The 24320-nt window shown below is 45.2% G+C and overlaps 1 protein-coding gene across 14 annotated transcripts; it reads right to left on the minus strand.

The window, feature by feature from the left end:
* Window positions 1-264: 264 nt before the first annotated feature.
* Window positions 265-24016, minus strand: LOC102218642 (aspartyl/asparaginyl beta-hydroxylase-like). 14 transcript variants are annotated; one of them, XM_023326480.1, is made up of 29 exons: window positions 21540-21754; window positions 21416-21472; window positions 18196-18375; window positions 18052-18096; window positions 16574-16642; window positions 14567-14707; window positions 13320-13361; window positions 13214-13243; window positions 12308-12346; window positions 6792-6878; window positions 6603-6638; window positions 5608-5652; window positions 5510-5539; window positions 5406-5438; window positions 5298-5333; window positions 4825-4872; window positions 4665-4745; window positions 4497-4535; window positions 4340-4425; window positions 4149-4235; window positions 3929-4079; window positions 3301-3437; window positions 3119-3217; window positions 2927-3016; window positions 1843-1980; window positions 1617-1752; window positions 1448-1539; window positions 804-937; window positions 265-725 (listed from the first exon to the last, which is right to left on the minus strand). In XM_023326480.1, exons 1-29 carry the CDS (start codon window positions 21634-21636, stop codon window positions 575-577), a joined length of 2436 nt encoding a protein of 811 aa, XP_023182248.1. In that variant the 5' UTR covers window positions 21637-21754; the 3' UTR covers window positions 265-574. The 14 variants fall into 14 exon arrangements, with proteins under 14 accessions (XP_023182248.1, XP_023182249.1, XP_023182254.1 ...); XM_023326481.1 differs by lacking the exon at window positions 6603-6638; XM_023326486.1 differs by lacking the exons at window positions 13214-13243; window positions 13320-13361; window positions 14567-14707 and having other exon boundaries at window positions 21540-21753.
* Between the last annotated feature and the right edge of the window lie 304 nt (window positions 24017-24320).

Genomic DNA, 24320 nt, shown 5'->3' on the forward strand with positions numbered 1-24320 from the left:
GATCACTGGTCTGAGAAGAAGAGAGTCTGGAGGAGAGTAGATAAAATTATTGCCTTTAAGGAAATCTGAGGAAACTTGAGAAGCAAAAGGAGAATAAATTATTTTTACTGCCTTCCAGTAAAACATCAGAACCAGACGCTAAATTTTCCCTTTTTTCATTTTTTATTATTTTATATAAATATTAATCATCTTTTAACATCTTGTATTACAAAGTAAATGTGCAAAAAAAATTCAAAACCAAACAAAGCTGATCAAGAGCAGAGAGGCAGAGCATGATGCAGGCTTTTATTGTGAAGGTCCAGAGCTTCCTGCAGCTGTAGTGTTTCAATAATTCACAGACAGGGATGAAGAGTAGGAGGTGGTTCTGGTTCATTATTAAAGGAAGTGAATGGATCCATGATCACCACGGAACACCAGAACCCGGTCCGATCAGAACCGGGCTCAGAAAGTACCGCGCCGTCCGGCTTAACGTCCAGTCAGTAGTTTAAAACATTCATCAGTCTGAGTCCATCAGTCAGGTCTCTGCTTCCACGACTCAAACCGTGGGGTCCACAGAACCGGGTCAGAACCGGTCCTAAATGGGGCTGAGCGTCTGGCGCTGGTACTGGCTCAGCTCCGGGTGCCACACGTCCACGATGAAGATCAGGCGGTAGCTGTCGGCCTCCTGCCACACCTCGTGCTCAAAGGAGTCGTCGAAGATCAGGACCTTCCCCTCCTCCCACTCCCTGCCAACAGGAAGTGGACGGTGATGTCACAGGAAGTGGTTTAAACTTTGCTCAGCGGTTCCAGCAGCAGAGGCTCACCTGGTCTGGTCTGTGCAGCGGATCCTGCAGCCCGGCGCCGGGATGACGAGGCCCAGGTGCATCCGTAGCCTGCAGTTGGTGGGTCCGGTGTGAGGCCAGACGTGAGTCCCAGGCTGCATCACCGAGAACTTTATCTAGGCCGGCGGCGACAGGAAGTCAGGAGGGACAAAACACGGACAGGAAGTCAGGGACGAAACACGGACAGGAAGTCAGGGACAAAACATGGACAGGAAGTCAGGAGGGACAAAACACGGACAGGAAGTCAGGGACAAAACACGGACAGGAAGTCAGGGACAAAACACGGACAGGAAGTCAGGGACGAAACACGGACAGGAAGTCAGGGACAAAACATGGACAGGAAGTCAGGAGGGACAAAACATGGACAGGAAGTCAGGGACAAAACATGGACAGGAAGTCAGGGACGAAACACGGACAGGAAGTCAGGGACGAAACACGGACAGGAAGTCAGGAGGGACAAAACACGGACAGGAAGTCAGGGACAAAACACGGACAGGAAGTCAGGAAAAGGTAAAGAAAACTGTTTTAACTCTGAGATTATTAGCAGCAAAGCTATAAGACACCAAACAGGACCATTGGTTGGAGGGAACAGAGGGGAGGTTCTGGTTCTGGTTCTGGTCGGGTACCTGTCCTCTCTTGCAGCCTGTCGCTTCAGGGAACCGCTCCATCAGGGCGCAGGTCTTCGGGACGCCCTGGCAGGCGTTTCCAACCCGTTTCCCTGGAGACACGGATCAACATCAGTTAGCCGAGGTCCGACCGGCGGTTCTAGGTCGGTTCTGGTTACCGGGTCAGCACCTTGCTGCCACAGCGTGTACTGGCCCCACTCTCCTTTCTCCCTCAGGTTCTCCTCCTCAGGAAGGAAGCGGCCCCGGCTGCGGTCCATCACCGCCAGCGCTTCGTCCCGGATCGTCTTCCAGTTCCGCTCCAGCATCTGGACAGACCGGGGTCCCGATCAGAACCGGCCCTGAGCGGAGCAGAACCGGCCCTGAGCGGTCCAGGACGTGTCGTCACGGCGACGTACCCGGACCAGGTCGGCGTATCCCGTCTCCTGCGGCGTCCACCAGGGCTGAGCCTTCAGTCCCTCCACGTTGTAGAGCGAGCGCTGCCACACGGAGGCGAAGTGCCCTCGCTGGTGACCCCGCTCGTACCACAGGTAGGCCTGCAGACAGACCGGGTCGTTCAGTCAGAACCAGCACATCCAGAACCAACAGAGGGCGGGACCAGAGGAACCAATCCTGACTCCTGATTGGACCAAACCAGCCCGACTGCTTTCAGGTCAACCAAACTTTAAACTTTTCATTCGGTTCTGACCCAGTTCACGTGTTCATGTCCCTTTAACCCTATCCATGGATGAATGAATGAATGAATGAATGAATGAATGAATGAATGAATGAATGAATGAGAAAGCGCCACCTTGTGGCCCGCTCACAGAACTTTATACATCCAATCTTTACAATCCAGAGAAAAAAAAATGATCCAAAAAACACAAGATATTAAATACAATCCAGATATAAAATAATAAAGAATCAAAATAAAATTAAATAATATTTTAATAAAATCCAAATAGATTCCAGTGCAAACTAATAATCCCAATAACATCCAACAAATTGTAAATGAAATTAAATAAATTCCAAATAGATTCTAAATAATATATTTTTGGGGATTTTAGATCATCTTTGAAACTCCCTTAAATATCAATAAAAACTTTTCTAAAACACATCAAACATTAATAAACATAAATAATGACGTTTATTTCAGTAGGAAGGAAAACCTGAGAAAATAACGAGTGAAAATGTGCAGATTGTTATGGAGGAAACGCCGCCATCTGGTGGACAAACATGGAAATGACATCATTTAAAGAAACGCAGCAGAAATGTTTAAAGTTTAAAGAAATGTGACTTTTTTTTTTTTTTACACTTTAGGCTAATTTAATAAAATTTATGTAAAATAAGTGAAAACATGAGTAACACTCATTCAGTATAGGAGAAAATGTTCCTCGGTTCTGAAAATGCGGATCTGTTGATGAAGCAGTTTTAACTAATAACTGATGGGTTTAATATTTCCTGATTAATAACTGATATTGATCTGATTTTCCAGTCACTCACGCTGTCGTCTCCGACTCGCTGCAGAGCGTCTCCCAGGTGGAAGTAAAACCTGCCGTCATCGGTTCCCGGCTCGCCGGACTCCAAGCCTTCCTGCAGAAACGGGGTGGGGAGGGGCGATGATCATTCCTCATCAATAATCAATAATCAATAATCAGTAATGCAGTGAGGCTGGACTAAAGCTGCCTGACCCACCCTGAGGTATGGGATGCTCTCTGCGATCTTGTTTTCCGCCTTCAGGATGAAGCCGTAGTGAACCTTGGCAAACCCGTTGCTAGGGGCAACGGCGAGGACCTGGTGGGCGGGGCAAACGACACGCAGCCAATCAGCGGGGAGCTTAAAACCCGAAACACGAACGTCTGAGCGAACCGACGCACCTCTTCGTAAACCTTCTTAGCTCCCTTGTTGTCGCCTAGCAACAGGTGGGCGACGCCCAGGTCGTTCCTCAGGCCGACGTCGTCGGGGAAAACGTCGACGAGTTTCTGCAGCGTCGCCAGCGACCCCCGCATCCGACCTGGGAGCAACGCAACATTAACTTTGACCCCAGGGTCAGACCTGCACATGCAGATCAAAGTGGATTGAAATTCATTTTGTCTCGGAGACAAGAAGAGATTCTACTTCCTGTTCCTGGTGACAAGAAGAGATTCTACTTCCTGTTCCTGGTGACAAGAAGAGATTCTACTTCCTGTTCCTGGTGACAAGAAGAGATTCTACTTCCTGTTCCTGGTGACAAGAAGAGATTCTACTTCCTGTTCCTGGTGACAAGAAGAGATTCTACTTCCTGTTCCTGGTGACAAGAAGAGATTCCACTTCCTGTTCCTGATTTTAACATTTGAACAAAACAAAACCATATAAAATTCCAAACTACAAAAACAAATCCCCCAAAATAAAAAATACAAATAAAATTGAAAAATATCCTAATAAAATGTAAAAATCCAGCCCAGATTGGATTGGATCCGGGTCTGACCCGGTCCCGGTGCGACCCGGTTGTGTCGGTGTTGTTACCCAGGAACTGCTGCCTCTCGGCCCGTCTCTTCAGCGCCGCCCTCAGCAGGTCAGAGGTCACGTCGGGCAGCTCTGCGGCCTCTCCGTACGTGCTGATGGCGCTCTGCAGCAGGTCGTTGCTGCGCAGCTTCTCCGCCAGGTCGTCCTGCACCTGCCGGGACGACACCGTGTTACGGACCAGAACCGGACCCGGCGCTGCACCGCCCCTCCTGGACCCTACCTGGGCCTTCCCGTAGCGAGCGCGCGGGCTCAGAGGATGCTGCTGGACCAGAGAATCAAACGCCTTCAGGGCCAGGTCCAGGTTCCCCTGAGGAAGAGGAGGAGGAGGAAGGTCAGCTGAGCGTGGGTCAGCCAGAGGAAGAGGAAGGTCAGCCAGAGGAAGAGGAAATGTCTCCCGGTCGTTTCCTCTACCTTCTTCCTCAGCCTCTCCGCCGCATCGATCTCTGATTTGATGCTTTTATCGACCTTGTTCAGCAGTTTGGGTTTCTTCTTCTTCACTGGAGGACCAACAGAACAATAGAGGAGATGCAATAAAACCACAGAAGAAGATTAATGTTTTTATTTTTACCTTTTTCCTTCTGCTCCTCGGCCGCTTTCTCTGCTGCTCCTGACCCACAGAACCAAACCAGAGGTCAAAGGTCAAACAAACAAACTGGACTTCATTCTAACAGTAGAGCTGGTCATGGTCGGCTGGGTGGCTCCGTGCAAAAGTCTTAAACCAGCAGCGAGTTCTCACCGTCAGCTGCCTGCCTGCTCTCTGTAGGCCGGGTCGACCCAGTTTGGGGTTCTGGTTCTGCTTTAGGAGGCTTCTCTGCTTCTGTAAATCAGAAACTTGTCACTGACTGAACTGAAACAACAAACAGATTATTTTATTCTTAATGTCGATTTTTTCCCACCTGCTTCCTGGGAGAGTTTGGAGCTGGTCTGGTACCGACCCGATTCCCCTGCAGAACAGCAGGACCCATTATTACAGCTTCACGTATGGAAATGTGAAAATAAATAAACGAGCAAATTAAACAAATATTTAAAGTAAAATAGAAATTAAAAATACAATAAATAAAAATTACAAATGAAATTAAAACAAATTAATTTAAATAGATTGGAGCTAAAAATATGTAAAGTAAAAATATTTCACCTCTTCATTTCTATGAAAAAGTAAAAATTTATTTTATAATTATTAAATAAAATTGTTGAATTTCTTAAATAATTGTATTATGTAATATAAATTAAATAAAAGTGCATCCAGGTGTTTGTGACTTCAGGTTCAGCTGATTTAGTTTCTCATCGTTTATGAGACGGTTGACCACTAGGGGGCGGCAAACACACATCAGTTTAACTGCGACCAGAACCAGAACCGGGTCGGACCCACCTTCAGTCTCCTCCGGCTGGTTCTCCTCCACCAGAACTGGACCAGGAAACATAGAAGGTCAGAATCAGAACTACTGAATGATCAGCAGCAGGTGGGGGAGGGGCTCACCTCCTGTGGTGTCGATGGATCCGGGCTCCTCCTCTGGAACAAACACAGACTGATTAGAACCTGACAGGACCGGGTCTGGCTCTGGCTCTGGTTCTGGTACTGACCGTAGCGCTGTCCGGGTTCTGTCGGGTCGTCTGCAGAACAAACAGCAGGTTCATAAAGATCCACAGACTCTGCAGAGTCTGTGGATCAGATCACTCACCTGGAACAAAATGGCTGTCGTCCAGCGGCGGCAGAGGGACGGCAGCTGCAGAGGAAACAACAACGGTCAGACTGCGGATCGAACCGGATCTCTGGCCCGGCCCGGTTCTGGAAGAGGTTCGATACATGCAGCTGAGCCGGTAATGGGCCGGCTGATTCAGAGACAGACTGGATCACAGGCGGGAGGAGAAGAAGAAAGGAGGAAGTGTGTCCTAAAGACGGCTAATATGAAGCTAAGCAGTGCTAACGAATTAGCCAGAGAGGCTAACGGTGGAAAAAAGCTGCTTCAAAACAACATGGAAACGTTTTGATCTGCAGCGCAGAGCGGATCAATGGAGGATCTTACATGCAGTGGTAGCCATGCTGCCGCTAATGAGCTAATGCTCTACTAGCAGTGCTAATGTTTTATTTACTACTGTAGCTCTTTTATTTTGAAGGCAATTAGTGGTCTTAACTTCCCCTAAATTACCTTTACTAAACTGTTAGCATCCTCACAACACATGGTGGGTCTGAACATGATTAAATTTAGAACTTTAGCATTAGCTTCAGCTAAACACCATGCATGTTATTAGCATTCAGTTTCTGCTAATACAATGTAGCTATAGGGCATTAGCATTAGCTTCAGCTAAACACCATGCATGTCTAACCTATTAGCATTCGTTTCTGCTAATACAATGTAGCTATAGGGCATTAGCATTAGCTTCAGCTACATACCATGTGTATTGAGCGCTGTAGCATTAGGTTTTACTAAATACCATGTGTGCATAGAGCTTTGCCACAGTGGAGCTAATGTTCATGCTGCTAACTGTTAGCAGAGCCCAGCACTGCTGTGGTGCATCACCACTAAAAGCACCAGTATGATCTGGTAAATGTTAGCAGTAGAACCTGGTTCTGTTTAGCATTCTTTCCACCGGTTCTGAGTCACAGCTGGACCAGCGCCAGGCGCTAACTGAGTTAGTCATCCCTCACATGCAGCAGCCGCTCAGCGGAACCAACCTTGGATTTCAGACTCCACATCCTGAGATCCAGGGACTGCAGCAGACACACAGCGTTACCGTCGTCATGCCAACAGGTGAGTCATAAACATGAGACATTTCAGCTAAATAATCCTGATTGTTGGGCAGATTTCAGGTTTGATCCTCTGACCCTGCTGCTGCAGAGAGAGGACAGGTGTCCATGTCCCACCTGATGTCTCCTCGGCTCCAGGACCGTCCTCCTCCGGTTCTGGAGCTCTCTGGGTCGGCGTTTCCACCTCAGGCTTACTGGTCTTTTCTAACAACAAAAACACATCAGCAGCTTGTTTATTCTGCGATCAGAGTCACTTAAATCCTCTTTGGTTCTGATTCTGACGCTCAGGTTGAACTCCCATCTGATTGGCTGACCAGTCCAGAGCAGAGGTGTACCTAATAAAGTGGCCACTAACATCCTGCTAAATGATCCCATCAGACCTCACCTGTTCTCTCCTCAGGTGATCCCCCCCCCTTCAGCGCCGGCGCTGCTCACAGCCCTGCTGGCAACCCAAAGACAGGGAGAAACGTTTAAATCGGACCGAATGACCCAGGCAGCTGGTACCGCTTCAGAACCACCCAGGCAGCTGGTTCTCCATCAGAACCATCCAGGCAGCTGGTTCTTCTTCAGAACCACCCAGGCAGCTGGTTCTCCATCAGAACCATCCAGGCAGCTGGTACCCCTTCAGAATCCAACCCCAGAGCAGAACCTTAAAGATCATTTGATGCAGCCGGCGGCCATCAGACCCATTAAAACCCACTGAGGTTTGGGTGTGAATACTTGTGAGACCTGTGAGCAGCGCCCCCTTCAGGTTGGTTATCGAACAATGGGAATCGATAAATTCTGCAATTTGATCTTTATTACAAGAAAAAAAACCTCTTTCTTGGTGTTATTTTTATAACTGTTAGCAGCTGATTAGAAAAGCTCAAATAATACCTGACCTTTGACCCCAAATCTCTGTTGGCGAAATGGAAGAAGTTAAAACCATCTCCTCCAGCCATCATATCCCCTACTCCAACATCGTTCTAACCCTACTGCCAGACAGAGGCTTAAAGAGGAGCGGCCAAAACAAAGGAGCTGGATTAGCAGATGTGATGATGTCATCCAGGATGTGTGGAGTGTTGTCTCTGATGCCTGGATATTAAGCGTTTAGCATGTCGGGGAGTCTCCATTCAGAGGGAAATTCAGATTAGGTGCAAGACTGACTGCTACTGGAGATCCTTCCAGCCCACAGCAACGTTTCCTTTTGGGAAAAGTGTTGTAGAATTTAAATAAATGGGAAAAGGAGCTTCAACTGAAGCCAAAACATTTTCTCTGTTTTATTAAAGTACAGACATGAAATACATGAAAGCAGAAGAGAAACCTGCAGAGTGTCTGACTGATGTGGTTTACAGGCAGCCGTCACCAGGAGGAACCCAGAGGATCATGAACTGAACTCCAAACATTTCACTACAAACTCAAAACATCCAAGAATAAAATGAATGAAATAAAACAGAAATGAACTTAAACCAAAGCAATCCTAACAAACAACCACACAGAAACATGAGGTCATATCTTTATATTAAATGTATTATAATAAAGTTTCTACCTGTGGTATGTTCTAGTTTCAGTACGTCTACATACAGAGTTAAGATGCTTTTTATTGATTGTTTAAAGACATGAAACTGACAAAAGTTGCCATAATTACAAGTTGAATGTTTGTGAACCAGCAGAAAGGAGCTGGAGCTCCTGATGCAGAGCAGAGTCTGTTTTTATAGCGCCCCCTGCTGGTCCCCCGTGTAAACACAATCATTTACACAACAGCAATATTCAAACGCAGCTGGTGTCTCTGCACTCGGCCCTCATGCCTGTTTTATACAGAGGTGGACAAACTTCTGCTAATAGAGGAGCTAATCTTTAGCTTAGCACTTTAGCTAACTTTGAAAACATTAATTTACTTGGTGTTTTGTAAACTCAGTTGAATAAAGTTCAACATCTGTGTTGAAGTTCTTGTTATTGACAGTTGAGCAATTTTAGCATTAGCTTCCGCTACATACTGTGTTAGTGTAGTGCCTTAGCGCTCCACTACTGCTTTAGGGTTAGCACAGCTAACTTTTCAGTTAGCAGTTCCTACCACTGGTTTTATGCAACATTTTTTAGAGGTACAACACTTTGTTGCAACCATGGATCAACTTTTTCAGAAGTTGGGGATGTTTCCCAACGTCTTTCAGATCCAAAGATTCAACTTTTATTTTCTTTAGTAATTAACAAATCAAAATCTTTCATTCTTCAATTGGCCCAAACTGGGATCAGAACAGCAATTTGGGAAGGTCTGTAAAGTTTTTAGGAAAAAAACCCAGAATTTAATAAAATTTTATATTTGTTATGATCACTTTTATGATTATCCCCATTGATCACCCAAAACATGCAACTATGAAGAAAAATAAAGTGGCTAGGAGTATCTACATGGAGCACCAGCTGATACAAACCAAACACCAGAGTGGGGCTGATGGTAGAACGGTTGACTGGGCTTGAATCCCGACCTGGGGACCTTTCTGTACGTCTCCATGTGGATGGGGAGCAAGACTGACTGCTACTGGAGATCCTGCCAGTAGCAGCCAGAGTACCTGGGGGTACTCTCCAGATACCTGGAGGTACTCTGGCTCCCACGGTATGCCAGGTTCTCTGAAATATGTTTATTCCAAGTTTCCTTTAGCACTACGTGTCCATGATTGGGTGTTCAATAACAGGTGACTTGTCTAAAGTGACAGCCCACTGACATGTTGAAATCTTCACTTATCTGTCAAAACAAAAGTATCTGATTCAACTTGCTAAAAGTTTGAGACAGAGGAGGACTGGTGTCATCCCTTGTACTAACCAGTGTAATACTGTACTGCTGAAGTGTTGATCCATAGCTGCTTTGCTGAGAAGCACTAGGTGGCAAACATTGTACCTCTTGTGGCACGTAAAAGTCAGTGCCAAGGGTTTTCTTGCATTTCAGGTTCACCAGTTTATTCAACTCTGACAAGACAATTAATGCACAAAACCCAATAACTCCCTAGTACACACAACAGTATTTACACAGACTCAGCCACAGCGGTCAAAAACTTATGTCCTTTTGGGTTCAATGCCTGCCTACCACCTGTCACCCCTCGGCTCGTATATTTGGGCCTACAGCCCATCTATAGAGACCAAACAGGATTTGGCTCCAATATCCCAACAGGTACAACACCTGCATGTGTCCAAACAAACCCAACCCAGATAAACCTGATTTTTAAACCAGGAGTTCATCCGTTTCCCTGGACTATAGAGTTGGAGCATCGTCCATTCATCAGTCAGTTTTTAGTCCCATCAGCAGCCATCTTGTCCCTCCTGATGGCTGCTGGAGCTAAAGCTTGGGAAGCATTGTACTTCCTCTCTGGAAGGTCTCGTCTCTTCATGTCGTTCTTTGTGGCATTTAGTTGCTTCTCCTTGGCCAACCTCTCTGCCTCCATCTTCTCCTGGAGGGCCTTCTCTCCAGCCAGCCGCTGTCTCTCCATCAGTTCCTTCTCTCTGGATAGCCTTTGTTTCTCCAACTTGTCCCTCTCCTGCTTCTCTCTTTCCTTCATCATCTGTTCCCTCTCCTTCCTCACTGCCAGGTCTTTCTCTGATCTCTCCTTCTCCTGAGCCCATCTAGCTCTTTCTCTAGCAATCCTCTCTCTCTCTTCCTTCTCTTTAGTTGCTCTGTCTATCTTTTCCTTTTCAGGTTTTTCTTTGGCCATTCTTTCCCTTTCTCTAGCAATCCTCTCCAGTCTTTCTTTTTCGGCCTTGTCATTGTCCAATTGTTCTTTTTCAGATTTGTCTTTGACAATTTTTTCTTTTTCTAGTTGCTCCTTCTGTTTGGCGATTCTCTCTCTCTCCTTACTAAGTTGTTCCCTCTCTATTCTTTCTTTCTCTGCTTTCTCCTTGGTGACCCTTTCTCTTTGGAGTCTCTCCTTCTCTAATCTTTCCTTTTCTGCTCTTTCTTGGCTTAATCTTTCTCTCTCCTTGATGAGGCGTTCCCTCTCGCTCCTCTCTTTTTCTGTCCTCTGTCGTTCCACCTGTTCCCTCGCTAGTCTCTCCTCCTCCAGTTTTTCCCTCGCTAGTTTCTCCGTCTCCACCCTTTCTCTCGCTAGTCTCTCCTCCTCCAGTTTTTCCCTCGCTAGTTTCTCCGTCTCCACCCTTTCTCTCGCTAGTCTCTCCTTCTCCAGTTTTTCCCTCGCTAGTCTCTCCTTCTCCGCCCTTTCTCTCGCTAGTCTCTCCTCCTCCAGTTTTTCCCTCACTAGTCTCTCCTTCTCCGCCCTTTCTCTCGCTAGTCTCTCCTTGTCCAGTTTTTCCCTCGCTAGTCTCTCCTTCTCCGCCCTTTCTCTCGCTAGTCTCTCCTTGTCCAGTTTTTCCCTCGCTAGTCTCTCCGTCTCCGCCCTTTCTCTCGCTAGTCTCTCCTTCTCCAGTTTTTCCCTCGCTAGTCTCTCCTTCTCCGCCCTTTCTCTCGCTAGTCTCTCCTTCTCCGCCCTTTCTCTCGCTAGTCTCTCCTTCTCCAGTTTTTCTCTCGCTAGTCTCTCCTTGTCCAGTTTTTCCCTCGCTAGTCTCTCCGTCTCCGCCCTTTCTCTCGCTAGTCTCTCCTTCTCCAGTTTTTCCCTCGCTAGTCTCTCCTTCTCCGCCCTTTCCCTTGCTAGTCTCTCCTTCTCCACCTCTGCCTTCTCTGCCCTTTCCTTCTCCACCCTTTCCCTCTCCACCTTTTCCCTTTCCTTCTCCACCCTTTCCCTCTCCACCTTTTCCCTTTCCTTCTCCACCTTTTCTCTCTCCAGTCTCTCCCTCTCCGCCTTTTCCTTCTCCACCTTTTCCCTCTCCGCCCTTTCCTTCTCCACCTTTTCTCTCTCCAGTCTCTCCCTCTCCGCCCTTTCCTTCTCCACCTTTTCTCTCTCCAGTCTCTCCCTCTCCGCCCTTTCCCTCTCCACCCTTTGCTCTTCTATCCTCCTCTCTTCCCTCAGTTGCTCCTGAGCTGTTTCCAGGTCCTTCATCTTCTGTGCCCAAGCTTCCTCCCTCTCCTGCTCCTCCTCAGCCAGGAGCGCCCGGATCTCGGCCAGTGCGATGCGAGCGATCCTCTTGGCCTCCATCTTCTCGTGGACCAGCCTGAGCTCCTCCCTCAGAGCCGAGCGCAGCTTGACGCCTCGGACCAGAGGCCCCGAAGTCTGAGCTGAAAGATTTCGGCCGACCGGTTAGAAAGGATCATCTTCCACAGACACAGCAACGAGGATGTGGGAGACACGTTAGTATTTATGGTTTCAACTGAAAACTAACAGGAACTTGAGTGACATCTTTTTGTTTGTTTCACTGACTGGAAACTTAGACATGATACTAAAGGTGCCTGTTGTCATCACACTATAACCATGCCCATATCACTAAGGACTGTTGCTAAGTGTTCAAACGTTACAGTTAATAAGATATTCAGCTGTTGGAGGAATCATCTCTACTTTGATCTCATCTGCCTAGAAGACACTGTCCCATAACCTTGTCCTTCAACCCTACCAAACAGTTGACTGGTTCTGTCATGACCTTTAACCTTCTACAGCGTGCAACAATTAGGATCAATTAGTGATGCTAATTATTTCAGGGAAATCATCCATTATAGTTAATGAAAGCCAAGCATCAACATTTTCACACTCTGGTTTCTAGGCAGCAGTGGATTTTAGTACCTTTGGTTTGGTTCGTTTCAGCCTCCTCTGAAGTCTCTCCTGGTGCAGAGAGCAGAAACAACTCGTCAAACTGCTGATCATCTACATTTACTCTCACGCTGAACACAAGCCACCCAACCGTCTCACAGGCGAGCATCAGTGAACCTCTGCATTAGAAACAAGCCCAAACCGAAGGTGAGTGAAAGGCATTCTGGGAGCTAACCATCTTATCTCCAAATATCAACAACAAATCAAAATGTTAACCGTTCTGCTTTCAGCATGAACAGATCATGATTAAACATACCGAGCGGCAAAACAACAAAACCATGCAATTCAATGCATGACAGGAACTCCATGCAGATCAAGAACCATCATGAACATTTCCTGACAGCGATCCATCAAGAAATCAGCTGACGATCAGAATCAGCCACGTTCAGCCCAACTGGCCCCAACTGGCGACCAATCAGCCACGTTCAGCCCAACTGGCCCCAACTGGCGACCAATCAGCCACGTTCAGCCCAACTGGCCGCAACTGGTGGCCAATCGGCCACGTTCAGCCCAACTGGTGACCAGTTGGGTAGAAAATCAAAACTCCTCTCTCTTTGTAACCCATAAACTCACCATAAACTTATTAAGGACCAAAACCCATCAGCAGATTTCGGTGCAGCCATTCATTAATACTGAACTGAACTGAATCCTGTCTTTGTGGCTCAGGAGAAACAAAACAATCAACTCCAAACTCCAGGATGTTAAATACGGCAAGCCGTTAGACTCACAATGCCTTTTCTACAAACACCTACTAAAACATTGGTTAGTTTACTGTTAAACGGGTAAAAATAAAGCATAAACTGTTGCAGAGGTTGAAGGTGTTTCCAGCTGAATCAGATCCAGCAGACATGGAGCGCTGTTAATAAACTCCATCGTTACCTCTGCGCCTCCCTCTCTTCTTCTCCTCCTCTACGGAGTTCAGAAACAGAAACACGCATCAGGTGAGCGCGGCGCTCCAGACAGACCCAAACCCAGCCAACCGTACCTGTTCTGATCCGCTCAGAGCTTCCTCTGAACCTCCTCTGATCTGAGGGGAGAGAGCTGAGGCTTTAGCTCAGAAAACAGGATGAAACAGCAGCAGATGAAGTTCAGGAAGGTTAAAGGTCATGGGAGGGATATCAACAAGGATGCAGCTGGTTTCAGGTTTAATAAACGAGGTTAACCTTATTGGTCATAAAACATGAAGCCCAGTGTAAACACACCAACCATGCAGTTCATAGAAACGTCTGATGATGTCATTCAGGTGTGACAGACTAAAAAACCTGCAGATTTCACTGAGACGATGAAGAAAGAGACGTTAACGCCTGAAACTAAACTGATTTAAAGAGACGGATCATGTTCAAGCAGCCAACCAATCAGAACGCAGCAACGTGTGCATTGATTTAAAAACAGAAAAACTTTGATTTGATCCTAATGAGCAGAAGATTTTAATGTTAATGCTGTTGACTAAGAAGTATTTCTGATTTGTAGCTTTTTGTTTGTTGCATCTAGTCGTTACAACACGAAAATAAAGTCTCATAATATGACAATAAAATGAAAATAAACCAAGAATAAAGTCGTAATAAAGTCATTTCATTTTACATGACTTTGGTCACGTTAGATCTTGATTATCGAAGTTTTTATCTCATTAAAACCAATTTTTTCTCATAATGTTAAAACTTTTTTTCTGGTAATATTGCCTCTTTATTTTCCTAATATTAAGACTTTACTCTAAAATTATTAAAATTCTAATATTATTGTTATAATTCTTAGCTTGGTCCTAATAGTCTGTTGTACTGAAACAACAAATTGCATACATAATTTTTTTTTTATTTAATAACTCAGTAAATAAAATAAAATAAAATCTGACATAAAATCATGTGACATTCTGAGGTTATTTGACATAAAACTTTTAATTTGAGCTTAAATATTAATTATTTTTCTTTCTAATCAGCTTGTATGAAGATAAAAACTGGTTATAATATTAAAAGTGACCAAATAAAACAGTTTTCATCTCTTCCTCTTCAGTTCTCCTTGTTTGTTGTATTTGTCTCCAGAACCCAGTCCGCCCAGTCTGCCCAGTCCGGTCTTGCAGTGGGAACTGGAGCTCCGACTCAGACCTGTTGGATCTGGTTCTACGCCGTCAGACCGCCTGCTTCCTGTTCTACTGGTTCTGCAGGTCCAGAATGACCCCTTTGACCTCCACATCCTCTGTGGAGGCCTCCTGCCCTTCCTCCTCCTCCTCTTCCTCACCTCGCTGTGCGGGGGGAGAAACTACATCATAAAGGAAGGTGAAGAAGCCATAGATCCAATCAGAGCCCTCCTCTGCTAAAATGTTCAGAACCTCCTCGAGCGACTCGGCGTTGGCGCTACGGCCGCCATCTTTGGTCAGGCCTGACGAGAGAGAGGGAGAGAAAAGGAGGGAGAACGGGATGGAGGGGAAGATGGAGGAGTGGAAATAAGGAGGAGATGAAGAAAAGAAAACGGCAGGATGGAGAAAAGGACGACTGGAATGAAACCAGGATGAAAAAATAAAGAAATGATGAATGAGGGAGAAAGATAGAAAGTTAAAGATGATCCAGAAACATCAGGAAAACATTTTCTCTGGTCTCGTCAGGTGAGCCGGTAAAAACAGCGCCCTCTGCTGGTCACAGGCATACTTCACCTTCCTCTGGTCTCATCAGAAACTCCTCCTGATCAGATGCAGCTTCTGGCTACAGAAGAGCTGCAGAGATTCAATCTCAGAACAACTAAACGTCACCGGACCGTAAAACAGTCAGTTCAGCCCGACCGGACTGGACCGGACACACAGAGGAGGAAAAACACGTCACACAATCTGAAACTACACAAAGACGCTTCATTTCTGCTCTTACTGCTCTAAAGTACGGTGGCCGACAGGTGCAAATGCGCAGCAAAAGAGAAACATGCAAACAAAAAAAAAACACGCGCACAAATTAAATGCGGCAAGCAAAAAGCGAATAAAATGCAGCAAACAAAAAAAGAGACGCAAACAAAAAAGAAGACACCCCCGAATGAAATGCAGCAAACAAAAAGTGTTGAAAACGGAAGTGCTCCAGACCACTAGGGGGAGTCAAAGAAAATAGTATTCATTTCTATGGAACCAGATGCAAGATTCAGAGAGATACCTTTACTTTCTTTCAAATTTCTTTCTCTGAATCTTGCATCTGGTCCCATAGAAATGAATACTATTTTCTTTGACTCCCCCTAGTGGTCTGGAGCACTTCCGTTTTCAACACTTTGTTTGCTGCATTTCATTCGGGGGTGTCTTCTTTTTTGTTTGCTGCATTTTATTTGCTTTTTGCTTGCCGCATTTAATTTGTGCGCGTGTTTTTTGTTTGTTTGCATGTTTTCTCTTTTGCTGCGCATTTGCACCTGTCGGCCACCGTACTAAAGTTAAGGATGAACATTTCAGACCGATATTAGCCTAACCTTTGACCTCTGACTCTGCTTCAGTTAAACACCCAGTAATCCTGCATACGGTCACATGACCAAACAGAAACACAAACTGTTCATGTCGGCCCAGTTTCACTGATCAGACTGACGATAACGTTCATTTTGTGCATCCATGTCAAAGGTCAACTTGATTCAAATCTCTTGGAGTTCCACAAGGATCAAAGCTTGGTCCTGTTGCAATAAGCAATAAATCAATCACATGATAATTTAAAACAAAATCAATAATTTCCATTTGCATGATTTATCATTTTTCTCCTTCTACCAAAAACTGGATGATAAAAATCTTCAGCCTGAAGTTTAAACTTTTTCTCAGTGTCCATTTTATTTGTTTCTGTTGTTTTATTTGTCCTGGATGTTTAAAATGTCTCCCAGCTCCAGAGTTAAATTAAAGTTTATACTTTATTGATCGTTGATAATCTGTTCTTGCATTATTATTATGCCGTTATTACCATTATATTAACTGAAAATAGTTTGAAAACAATATTTTCCTTCTTGGCAGTGATGATGTTATGGGCCTTTGCACCGCCGTGATATCAGTGATAAATTAAATCTTTTTCACCGAGCTGCTCATTGATTTTTATCAATAATTGGTGAATCTCCAGTCCAGTCAGCCTCCAACTTTCAAACCTCATCAGCAACGACAGAAACACTGGAGGACGTTCGTGCGTGTGAAGGTTCGACCAGCCGGTGCTGTTAGTCTATGAAGAATGAGCTCAGGGGTTAAAGGTCAAACCCATGCCATCATGTAAACCACATCAGTCGTTTAGGAAGGAGAAATGGACTTGCCGAGCAGAACTTTGGCGTCCTCCACGTCGAAGTCTCCGTCTCCGTCCGTGTCGTAGGCGGCTAGTTTCCCTGAGGAAGAGGAGTTTCCACAGTGGGATGGAGGTCAGGATGAAGGCTTCCACATTAAATCGGTTAAACAGTTTAACTTCCTGACTGCCAGAAGATCCAAGTTTGTTCAGTTAGCATGTACGCTAACCGCTCAATCTGAGATCAATAAATGATTTAAAGCAGATCATTTACAACCGTCAGCCTGAGGTGGCTATGCTAACTAGCCTTAGCATTCCTGGCAGACTCTGCTATCAGGAAGAAGCTGCAGCATAACAGAGAGAAGGGGGGAGGTTGGGAGAAGCACATATACAAGCCTGATAGGCAGCACTAAGACCCGCCTCCTGGCTCTGATTGGTTGTTTTATTGATAACAGGTAGAAAACAGTTACAGAGTTTGAACCAAAAGAAGCTAAAACTGGAGTTCTGAGTGTATTTACAGAAAAATAAGGTTTTTCTGAGTACATACAGTACAGACCAAAAGTTTGGTCACAACTATGTGTCCAAACTTTTGGTCTGTACTGTATTTATATAAATGTTTTCATTTTTGTACAGTTTTGGCTTCATTGCTGCTCCGACTGTCGTTCTTTCAGCATGTCGACTGTTTTGAGTCTCTATACTCCAGTTAACGATTAACCGATGACTAAATCAGCTGATTATTTCAATAATTAATTCATTAATTATTTCAGCCCTAGTTGAATATAAATTCTCTTTTTCATATTTTTCAAGTATAAACAGTTGAAAATCATGAATCATTTTCCACCTGCTGCTCTGTAACAGGCGCCATAAACTCAGTTTCTATCTGTGTGAGACGCAGCAGAAGTTCTTCACGTCGCAGTTCGTCTGCACTGGAAACTTTCAGAGTGAAAACTGACTAACTGAAGATGAAACTGACAAGTTTGTGAGTTTATGAAGTTGTGAAGTGAAACTGCAGCTTTCTAAATACAAACATGGATATTTTTACAGTCTGAAACGTTTTTCTCTGTGCGAGATGTGAAGTTTGACTGGCTGGTGATGAAAGACGAAAAATGTTTAAGAGTCATGAGATCAAAGGAGATGAAAGAGCAACACGACGCAGAGAGGAAGGATGTGGTGAGGATGACTGCGGTCATCTGTCAGCCTGAACCTCCAGAGAGACAGCTGCAACCACAGAGTCAGAACCAGGTCAAACCGGGCTGAACCGGGTCAAACCGGGCTGAATCGGGCCGTTCAGAACCTGTAGGCTGCAGAGAGGAAGCTGAGGCTTTATTGATGCAGACAGGCTGGAGCAGTCTGTCTCCAGAGCCGCTCAGTTCCTCTTATTTCAGTCAAACTGAACCGCAGTGAGATGTTTCGGTCTGATGGCGGTTCCCTCTTCGTGAGCGCTAAGCTAACCCGCTAACTGAGCCCTGCAGGAACCAGGCTGAGGGAAAACGGGGCAAAACGCTTTCATACCTTGCAGAACTTCAGAAAAGTTCATACGAAACTCCTGCGCCCTCGCTGCATGCAGAGGAAGAGGAGAAGGGATGAAGGCAGAGGAACAGAGCGGTTAGAGACGTCACAGAGCAGCGGCTCGGCCCCGTGTGGCGGCCATCTTACCCAGGACTCTGTCGTAGTCCACGATGTCAAAGTAGAAGACGGCCACGGAGCTCCAGACACCCAGCAGAGCCACGACCATCAGCCAGGTGAACATGGAGAACCTCGGACCGCCGTCCGCCACGCTGGGTCCGGCTTCGGCCCGCTTCCCGTTCTTATGCTCCACAGGAGCCGACCGGCCATCTGCACACATCACCAGCAAACAAAATCACAAATCTACTGATTTATCTTCTATAAACCTATAAACGCCTGGGTGGACCTAGCCCCGCCTTCGAGGCGCAGCTCCTCCCCCTCTCAGCTCCTTCAGACTAGCCAGCAGCAATTAGCAAACTGCTGCTGAGCTCATGATAGGAGCTACTGCTCAGAGCAATGCTGGTAAAAACATTAAAGGGTTAATAGTGGGGCCATTCAGAAAGAGCAGGAGCTTCTTAAAGAGACAGAGACCCAATTTCAAGGTGTTAAATTTAGAGTAAAATTTCTTTTAAGTCATATTTTATATACACAGTGATTTTATAACAACTGAAGGTAACATAGTTACTGTATTGTGCTATGAAACGCCACGCTGTGCCTGCAAAACACATAAAACCGCCCCTTTAAAATAACAAACATACTTTTCTATGTCATATTTTGACAGATTATTTGTTTTTTCCTTCTTCTGATGAATCAAGAGATTTTCTCTGAGCTTTAAAGGGAATCAAACCCAAACATCAGAAAAAAAAAACTTCATTATGAAACATCTTTAATCATTTTCATTAACCTGAGATGTTTTTCTGATTCCCTGCAAACCTCAAAGGTTTGTTTGATAAAAAGGCAGAAAAATTAAAAACTGTTCAGAGAAATCCTCAAACAGAAAAGAGTGGATACCGTAAGATGCTTTCAGGCTACTTGGGAGAATCCAGATGATGATGATGATGATGTCATGGCTTTGCAGGCTTCTGATAGGTTAACTAATAACTGTACATCCTGACCCAGAGCAGCCAGACATGCAGAGAGATTCAGGCCCAGAACCTCTGGGACCATCTGCTCTGCCTGTAGAGAATCTGAAAACGGAGATTATTCCAGGTCAACGTCAGACTCTCAGTTCAGCAGGAACTTTATTTATCCCAGAGGGAAACCATGATGCTGTGGGCCGGAAGGAGCTCCAGCAGCAGTCAGTCTAGCAGCAGCTCTGGAAAGGCCTCTGACATGCTAACAGCTACATATCCAGGCAGCAGAGATGATATTCCACAGCAACACTCCCTGGATGCCAATCCACCTCCTTTGCTTTTGCAGCACCGCTTTAAAGCTGCAGTATGTCACTTTTATGATAATTATACATATTTTTTACATATTAAAACTATCATATTGTGACAGAAAGACATGAGACAGATAATCTGTGAAATCAAATCTCCCAATGCTAACTAGAAACAACCAATCAGAGGCAGGAGGCGAGTCTTAGCGCTGTCAATCAACTTCCCCCTTGGTCTCTTTTACGCTGCAGCTAGCATAGGATGTTGTGAATGCTCAGTCTAGTTAGCATAGCCTCTGATGACAGCAGATAAACGGTTTTCCTGTAACATTAAGTTGTTTCTCCACCATTAGCACATTTGGCAGCAAGCACATGGGGTTGATTGATAGCGCTAAGCCCCTCCTCTTGGCTCTGATTGGCTGTTTTTGGTCAAAGTGGTACATTTCTTCAGGCATAGCAGATTATCTTCTGCCTCATAACAACATGGCAACTGTTTAACAAACCTGTAGAAAGGTATTTTTTAAAGCGTTACTGCGGCTTTAAATGTCCAGCTGGACAGCCAGGCGGTGAACCGAGGCGTTCTCAGTCACCAGCGTTTCTCTGACAGCCTGACTGACTGTTATGGCGAAACGTGTTCAGGGTCATGAGAACTGATGAAGGTCGTTCTGACCCAATCGTGTTGCTGCGATTTATCAGCACAAATGTGAACAATCATTTCCTCCCATTGAAGACGTTCTGGTGCTAAAGATAAGACGGACATTTCAGGATCTAAAATGTTAGTTTTTATCCTTTATTAGACATCTTGGTTTTACTTTTAATGCGTAAAGCAGAACCGGAACCATCCAGTGAGTTCCCCCAAATAAAACGGGTTTGCTTCCTTTACAATAAGGTTCAAACATTAAGCGACCCACATCCTGATCTTAGTGAACAGCATCAACCAGAAACACAGAACAGTTTCAAAAGAATGAGGAAGTAACGGCTTTTCATCAGAAAAGGAAAACATGTAAAAACCTTTCAATGTTTCAGATCTACTGTCACATAATCAATCATCTACATCAGATCAATCGCTTTTCCTGATCAATAATGATTTCCTTCAGAGGTTTGTAATCTGATGAAGTTTAAAATGATTCTTTATCAGAGGAACGCTTTGTAACGAAGGCACTAAAAAAGTTTCTTAACTCAGCCACAAAGAGTTTATAACTCAGAGTTTATAAGTTTATAACTCAGAGTTTATATAAACTCAGAGTTTTTATAAACTCAGAGTTTTTATAAACTCGGTTCTGACTGCTGCTCTGACCCGATTGGTTCCTGCTGTGGCTCAGATTCAGGAGCTTCAGAATAAAACCTCAATCTAAACTGGAGTTTAAAAATCATTCCTGACGTTCTGATTGGTTGCTGGTGTCCATGTGATCCCGCCCAGTACCAATGGAGACAGTTCTTTGTTCTGGACCAGAACTCAAACAGAACCAGTAGTTTTGGTGGAACTGGAGTCAAACAGAAATCAGATCTGGAAACATGAAGCAGCATTTCCACCTAACTGGACCAACTGGTTCCAGTTTGGCTGTTATTTCCTGTTTTGGACTGGTTGAAATGCTAACTGGAGGCGGGCTCATGGAGACCAACAGCCAATCAGAATGCTTAAAACTCCTGATTCAGTTTCACTTCTGACTGCTGATAAGAACCAGTTGGACTGGTACCAGTGGTCGTTTATCACTGGTTCTTTCTGGTCCACTGAGCAGAACACAGAGAAATAGACCAGAACCGGTCCTCTACTGGACCAGTACCCAAACTGCTCCCAGCAGGACCTGGGTCGGGTTGACGGTCCGGTTGGACCAGGAATAGAGAGAGCAGCTGTTCAGGACCGAAATATCTGCAGCTGATACCAGCAGCTGTCCGTTTGGACTCCTACGGGTCAGAACCAGCACCGGTTCTGACAGGAACCCAGTTAGAAGTAAAAGCAAACCAGAACCAGAACCAGAACATGCTGAGGCTCACCGGGTTCCCGGGCCGACGCCTCCTCCACCGGACCGACCTGCTCCTCGTTAACGCCTCCTAAACGAGCCCATCAGTCAGACCCAAACCCAACAGAACCAGAACCTGCTTCAGCTGCCAGGCCTACCCGTCTCCTGAAACACCTCCTGCTCTTCCTCCTCCTCCTCCTCTTCCTCAGCTTGGATCTCCTCCACAAGAGGCTGGGAGGAGGCGCAGCGCTGCATGGCCCACCAAGCAGAACGGGTCGGACCAGAACAGAACCAGAACCACACAGATATTACTCCAGAACCTCAAAGATTCTCCAGCTACCTGGAGCTCAGAGAGCTGGTGATGAAGAGGGAAAAGCTCCTCCTCTTCCTCCAACAACAGCTCTGAGTTCACAAAGCATCAGAACCGAGCCAGAACCCGGTCCGGAACCTGACCCGATTTATTATTAGAGCTGACAAAACCCAGAGACGCTCCAGGAGAGCCTGGGATGCCGCAGAGCGACCTTGACTCTGATTCTCCTCCTCTGTCGTCGCTTAGCAACAGAAAACAATAAAAATAAAACCAAATAAAATAAAAAACAGACAAAAGAAAATAAATTTAATTCAAATAAAGAAATGAAAATAAAAATTTTAAACTAAAATCAGATATAAAATAAAGAGACAAAAGGAAAAGATATTAAATAAAATAAAAAGAAATAAAGAGACAAATAAAAACTGAAAGAGTCAGAAAGAATTCAGTTCTGCTACAGAACCAGAACATTTTACTGGTTCTGGACTCGACCCAACAGGTCAAAGGTAAAGATCCTGGTATTTATGCAACATACAGGCAATTATAATGAGTTGGTTCAAAAACATACATACACCCACAAAACTAAAATATTTCATTATGTAGTTAACCAAGAACTACATCCGGTACCAGCTGGTACCAAACAGTACCAGCTGGTACCAAACAGTACCAGCTGGTACCGGATTTATGTTTGTCAGCAACAGAGCAGAGATGAACTTCAACACCTACAGCCTCAGTAAAAATAACTGAAGCTAAAGACAGAAATCAACCAGCTACACCTACAGCTTCCTGTGTGACCTCTGACCTCCAGCGCTGGGCCTGGTTGGAGCCATGCAGTCTGAGCTGCTCACCTGGTCACAGGTGAGATCTGTGGAGTGACAGGATGTTCCCTCATGTAAATGAGCTGCAGCTCAAACACAGCCTGCTTGTTTTTAGCTTTTAGCATCGATAGCAGGAGGGAAGGAGGTCAACCAGAGGAGGTCAACCTGAGGGGGTCAACCAGAGGAGGTCAACCAGGGGGGGTCAACCTGAAGGGGTCAACCAGAGGAGGTCAACCTGAGGAGGTCAACCAGGGGGGGTCAACCTGAAGGGGTCAACCAGAGGAGTCAACCAGGGGGGGTCAACCTGAAGGGGTCAACCAGAGGAGGTCAACCAGAGGAGGGTCAACCTGAGGAGGTCAACCTGAGGAGGTCATCCTAGGAAAAACTGCCCCCCCAAAAACCAATTCCACTCAAAAATACTTTATTTATTTCTCCTATAACCCAAGTATCGTCAGTGAGTTTTTGTGCTAGCAGATCCATGTCCAGGGAGCAGAGGTGATGCTCCATCAGCTCTGCTTCTCCACCTCCTTAAATCTCTGCCCGCCTGCATGGTTAATATTTCCTGAGTATTGAATTATTTAATGTTTAAAGTGAGCGGGTCGGTGTTTCAGGAAGCACTTCAGACGCAGTGAAGCTTTTCAGAGAGTCACAGGAAACAGAGTCCTAACAAACATGACTGAGGGTCAACAACCTCTCCGGACACGTTAACAGGAACGCATCTGCTTTTTCCTCCATTATTACAACAACCCGCATCATTACTCAGATTATTAACACAAAGCATCCTTTAAAAAACACACAACATCCAGCAGAGACTGCGAACATCCAGCTTAGCCTCTGTTAGCAGCCTAAACACAGCTGGTAGCGGCGCTAGCTTAGCGCCTAAACTGACTCCATTGGAAACTCTGGTCATTTTAGAAACTCTCCTTTGTGATTAAAATAACAAACAGAAAATGGAAATTATGACTGAAAAACTATAGCATAAAACACCCAGAAGAATTCGGCGTTACCGGCATCAATACATTTAGATATTTCTATTTATTTTCTGAAGTTTTTCAGCTGTTCTGATCGCTAATTAGAAGGTAGTTTTAGCCTCAAAAACAATAATCTAAACATCTGAAAGAGATAACTGAAAGCCGAAATAAAGTGATTCATAAGTATATGGACATCATCAGGTTAATATGTTAGTTTTTTTCTGTAATCACTTCAAAAGAAAAAAAACTTAAAATCTCCAAGTCCTCTAATGGACTTTCGCTTGAAGGCGCGTCTCGAGCGCAGAGTAAAAAAAACAACATAACCAACCTCTTTTACTGTGAGTTTTTGAATTCTTCTTCTGCGCCATTTCTTCCTGAGTTCCCCGCTGTTTGCTTCCAGCTGAGCAGCAACAACATACACCTCCAACCCGCCGGAAAGTCCTCTGTGACCGGACTGAGGCTGCGGCTTTTCTGCCTCTCAGTGATGAAATGACCAGTTCCACAAAAATCTCCTCTTCGCTGGATTCCAGCAAAGCCGAAGTCCATGGTAACCGTGACTGACTTCGGTCCGGCCAATCAGAGTCCCAGAAATAGCAAGGAGGCGGGTGTTAGGGCGGGTTCTCCTCTGTCCCGACCAATCAGATTGAGAGGCAGCTTCCCAGTGTCGCCTCTTTTCTTTGGAAAGGAGGGAAAACGTGGCAGAAGGAGGAGAGGAGTTTTAAACATCTGGGGCGGAGAATCCTATTAATGATCACACACCGCTGCCTCTATTAAAAATATTTTAATTACAGTAAGGAAAAACAACAACAAATAATAAGAATTCAGCATTAATTTAATTAGAAT

The sequence above is a fragment of the Xiphophorus maculatus genome, chromosome 21, assembly GCF_002775205.1.
Source record: "Xiphophorus maculatus strain JP 163 A chromosome 21, X_maculatus-5.0-male, whole genome shotgun sequence".
Lineage (NCBI taxonomy): Eukaryota > Metazoa > Chordata > Actinopteri > Cyprinodontiformes > Poeciliidae > Xiphophorus > Xiphophorus maculatus.

What these genes read in the sequence shown, in the direction of transcription:
- LOC102218642 (XM_023326475.1), bottom strand. Translation starts at nt 21,636, where the DNA reads ATGCAGCGCTGCGCCTCCTCCCAGCCTCTTGTGGAGGAGATCCAAGCT. An exon ending in GGAGGTGTTTCAGGAGACGG is followed by an intron (nt 21,473 to 21,539) that starts GTAGGCCTGGCA and finishes GGGCTCGTTTAG; the next exon opens with GAGGCGTTAACGAGGAGCAG. An exon ending in CTCTGAGCGGATCAGAACAG is followed by an intron (nt 13,244 to 13,319) that starts GTACGGTTGGCT and finishes TGAACTCCGTAG; the next exon opens with AGGAGGAGAAGAAGAGAGGG.